This window comes from Theropithecus gelada, chromosome 12 (assembly GCF_003255815.1).
Source record: "Theropithecus gelada isolate Dixy chromosome 12, Tgel_1.0, whole genome shotgun sequence".
In the NCBI taxonomy this organism is placed as follows: Eukaryota; Metazoa; Chordata; class Mammalia; order Primates; family Cercopithecidae; genus Theropithecus; species Theropithecus gelada.
The window spans coordinates 39,981,104-39,986,027 of NC_037680.1; the positions used below are offsets into that span (position 1 = coordinate 39,981,104).

At 39.6% G+C, this 4,924-nt stretch overlaps 1 protein-coding gene across 1 annotated transcript in view; it reads right to left on the reverse strand.

Moving 5' to 3' along the window:
- Positions 1-3,676: 3,676 nt before the first annotated feature.
- The window catches only part of FIGN (fidgetin, microtubule severing factor), a 128,503-nt gene continuing 127,255 nt past the window's right edge, over positions 3,677-4,924 (reverse strand). Inside the window, exon 3 of the mRNA XM_025404969.1 lies at positions 3,677-4,924. This exon is cut by the window's right edge and continues 1,013 nt beyond it. Coding sequence (XP_025260754.1) covers positions 3,683-4,924 — 1,242 coding nt within the window. The 3' untranslated portion in view covers positions 3,677-3,682.

Sequence of the window (4,924 nt, forward strand, 5' to 3'; positions counted from 1 at the left end):
AACTAATTTGGATTTTTTTTTGGATGTGTTCTTTTGAAAACTGCATAGCCAAGTACTATGCAACCCATGTAAATTGACCTTGCTATTTTACATAGCATAGCCTCTGGATAGCTTTTATCACTTGCCCAGATGGTGTTTGGCCTATGTATTTTAGTGGAATGGTTTATTTTCTCCTTGATAGGTTTCAAATGCACAAGAAAACATTATACCCGTCTATCTGCATTTGAGTAGAATACAAACTGACTAATAGATAAACATTCCGTGTGAAAGTAAATAGCCTTAAAGTATACTGCCTTCACATTCCATTGATCAGCTCAGTCAGCAAAGTTTTTCATATTGTCACTAATGTTCTAAATATTTGGGAGAGAAGCATGCCAGAAGTGTAGAGTATTTCCATTTGTGTCACATATAAGGTCATTATGAACTACCTCTTGAATTTCTATGGATCCCAATACTGAAGCGGTTTCCTTCACTTCCTTTTTGTCCCTGTTGGAAATGTTACTGCAGTTGGAAAGAAGGGAATTACGGTCTGTAAAGTGGAATGGCTCAATCTCTTAGCCAGACAGTGAGGGATTTGGACTGGCTCATTACCTTACCTTCATTAATAGCCTTCTCCAAATTCTTAGGAGTCAAAAAGAGGCCAAGAGTATGAAGCCCGAATACTCAGTTGTACTATCACCAACTGTACACATTCACTTCCAAGGATGTGGTACCCCACCCCCACTCCAAGTCCCAGAACCGATGGTCAGAATAGAGCTCATTATTAAGCTAGTTTATAGAAGAGCTCATAATGCTTCCATGCAGAATCAAAGAATCACAGGAGAGCACTATCTACTCAAAGGTCAGCCATATCTCCTCCAGCTGATCTTCATTTCTTCAACATGCCCAATTTCCTAAGAGATCAAATCTTGGATTTCGTGAGGCTAAATGAAAACTACATACGACTTCAGCTTCTGCCTAAATACATGGATTTTTGACCACTCGTATCTCAAATTAATTTTTAAGTCACTCAGAGCTCTAATTTTTAAGTCATTTAAAGCTAAAAGCCAAGATGTATGACTTCAATTTATTTTCAGTTTTATAAATGAGTGTAAAACACAATAGTGCAGTCACATATTTGGTATTAAATCTTAGTAGCCACAAAAAATGTGGGTCAATATTGGATTTTCCAAAGTTGTCTAAATAAGACTGGGTTTGTCAAAACTTGCCAGACGCTTTCAAGTGAACACAGCATGTTGGCGGAAATGAAATGCAATGTCTAAAAGTCAGAAAATAGGTCAGCACTGTGCAAAAGTAAACTTGTCAGTGAGATCAATATGAACCTACAAGTTAATGTGGATATTAGAATTTCCTTACAAGGGATGCGCAGGGTAGACCCAGAACACGATTGTAGCATTTATTCACTTGTGAAAAGCAGAGGGCGTATTTAAGTATTATTTTTTGTATCCTTAATGAAAGGCACTGCTTTTTAATATGGAATATTTATATTTAAGCACAGTTTTAATTGACAGAATGTCATAGTAAATTAAATTCTGGTTCAACTGCTCAGTTTTTAGCAACTTAAAAAATAAAAAAGGGGAGTAAAGATCAAGTATCATAAAATTTCAGAAACAAGAAATCCCTCATTAGCTTTCTCTATGTTAAGTGTTTCAGAGAATAGGACATTGTGGATAAGAGCAGTAAAAACTTTTGTTAAGGAAAAACAAAAACAAAAACAAAACAGAAAGACCTTTCTTGGGGCTTCTCATTGCATTTATTTAAATTTTTAAAAAAATGTACATCACTTATTTATTGAATACATAAAATGCCAGTGCTTTGCAACAGTTTTGTTACTGCATCTCTAAACTAAAAAAAGAAAAGGGGAAAAAACCCAGGAAAATACATTCAAAAGGCCAGGCTGTTCTGCTTATGCATGGGCAGTGGCTGTGGAAAGCTACAGCCTGCACTGTGACTGTTCAGAAGCATTGCCAAACATCAGCCCACTATCAACGAAAGGTTGCACATAAAGCATTAAAGGATACAAAGAACAACTTGACAGAGAGCAGGAGAGAAACAAGAAATTAAGAAAAATGCCACTTATGTCATGGGTGGGGGTGGGGCTGGTAGACTGAAGTGGAAGTAAGCATAAATGCTGATGTTTTTGTAAACTAGATTTATGGTGAAAGACGGAAGAACACAAAGGAACATGTTTGGCAAGCTACATTGCAGTGTGTGTGTCCACTTCCAATTTTCTACTTTACTTTCCAAGAGAAATGCAACAAAACTGAGGTAGAAATAAAGCAGGAGCACTACAGCCCAGATTTCAAAATGAGAAGCAAAATTGCACTGACAAGAGTGGAGTCAAAAAGAAGGGGAGGAGATGGAGAGGTTCTTTGTGGATATATATATATATTATATACGTATGTATGTAAGTTGGTTGGTTGGTTTCTGTTTCTATTTATTTGTGTGTTTGTTTTGGTTGCTATCCTCTGCATTCTATCAAATAGCACGGCAAGTCTATAAGCTAGATTAGTGAATAGAATGACACCATTCCCAGCAGTTTTAAGAGAGAACTTGCAAACTACCACCACCATCACCACCACTACCACCTATGCAACAAAAAGGCAGTCATAGTTTTTAGGTACTGTGACTTTCAGGGTCCTAAACAGGTCTTGTGGCTGACAGGTCTAGACACTAACACAAACTGAGTAAGTAGCTTTCAATTAACCAGTGTACCTTTTAAGAACATTTTCACTTAATTATCAAGGAGCAATGTACTAAGAACTCTTGCAGTTATTGACATAAAGAATTATTCTGCTCTGGTTAATTCCCCATAATTAGTAAAAGAACTTAAAAAAATCCTTCCATTTCTACTTTAAACTGTAAATATTCAGTTGTATCACACTTCAGTATTTTTCTGGATACATTCAAAGTAATTTTCCTTGCTATTTTCCAATTGTTGAGGTAAACATACATTTTAATATAAAGTAACATTGAAGCCTATCCTATTACTCTCAGCAGTACATAGTGCTTTCAACACATTCCTTTGAGGTACTGTACAAATCACAATCACTTTCCTGAGTTTTTGCAGACAAGAACATTAAAAGAAATGAACTGCAGAAATTAAGGTCCAGATTACCGTTACCCTGTTTTACCTGTTCTTAGCTTAATACTGCAGAACAGACAGGATTGAGGAATACTGTTGCTCTTAAAATGGCAAAAATCTGGTTTTCTGTCATAACACCACTGTTCGTCTCTTTAGTCCAATAATGTTTGAAGTTAAAGCTCTTTATATTAGCACATGCCACCAATGTAATTGTGAGGCAAACAAAAAAATAAAGCACCACTCCAGGCACTTGACAGCAACTAAATCTCGAGAACAGCAGAATGGAATCAACACACGAGGTTCATGTCCTTCTGAAATCAACACACTTGCACCTTGCTCCTTGGTGAGTGTTGTCTAGCTTGAACAGAACTGAGCATCCACATATACTTTCTGTCATCTGGGGCTTTCAAATCAGAAGCTCTCATTTGATGCACTTTTCCTCCAAATCTACCCTGACTCTAAAGATGCAACTTAATCGTCATCTTCCCCAGTACCCTTTGCAATTTAAACACTACTGGAAAGGGGCTCTATTCCCTATGTAGCAGGTTTTATGTGTGTGTGCCAACATTCATTACATTTTTTTTCCTAAAGAAGTTATCACTGACTGCAACCAAACATTTTGTTCCATTCAACATACATATCAAGCTCCTTTTGAGATATGCTAGGCTGAATCTTGCAGAAAGCATTTTCAAAGTCTTGATATGTAACGGGCCTCAACTGGCTGGGCATAATGGCTGAAAGGTCTGTGGCTGGCATGGCATGGAGGGGGCCCACCACTGCTTCCTGACACAAATGAGCCACGTCTAGTCCAGAAAAGCCTTCTGTGCGCTGGACAAGCAGTGCAAACTCCTTGTCATTGAGACAGTAATTGTGCTGTGAGAGCAGTTGTACTATTATCTGGTGCCTCGCTGTGCTGTCAGGAAGTGGGATTAAAAGTCGTTTCATGAAGTACCTCCGAAGGGATTCATCTATTTCTTCTGGTTTACTGGTGGCACAAATTACTACGATTTGGTCCTCAGCCGAAGTTAGTACAGTGTCCAGTTGCATCAGAAATTCGGTTCTCATCCGACTCACTGGACTGTGTTCCTCATTCACTTGAGAGGAGAGAAGCATGTCAATGTCACTAACAAATATCACCGAGGGCTGGCGACACCTGGCCACAAGAAAAGAGGCATGGATAATTTTCTCTGCTTCTCCTAACCACTTGGCGACTAGTCCAGAACCGGCAATTTTGAAAAATGTGGCCCCCAGCTGACTAGCGATGCATCTGCCCAATAATGTTTTGCCTGTCCCCCGAGGTCCAAATAAAAGGATGCTCCGAGGTAAGGCCGTCAGTCCACTGAATGCGTCTGATCTCAACACTGGCCATAAAACCTCCTCTTTAATGACAGCCTTCACCAGGTCGAGACCAGCAATGTCATTCCAGTCCACTGGAGGTCCTTGGGTGATAATCTCATTGGTTACCAGGTCGATGAGGTGCGTGTCAGTATTCTTCAGTTGCTCGTCCACAGAGTGGTTGGATGAGGTAGCTGCACGGAGTCCAGGGCCTTGCATTGGGTGAGAGAGGAGCTGCCTGTGCTCGTCCCCGTGCTCACTCATTACTGGCGATGTGTACTTCCCAAAGGATTCACTGGATCTTGATCCCAATGAATTTTTAGCAGTACTGTAGGAAGGAGGGGTCAGAGCCCTACTGGACTGGCTGCTGAATTTCCTTTGCTGTTCAGAGGACATTAGCTGCTTCGTTGGCTTAAATGCTAAGGATGATGTTTCAGCACTTCTGTCAAAGCCATTCCCCCGATTTGTGTTTGAAATGCTGTTGTCGGGCATTCTGTACATAGG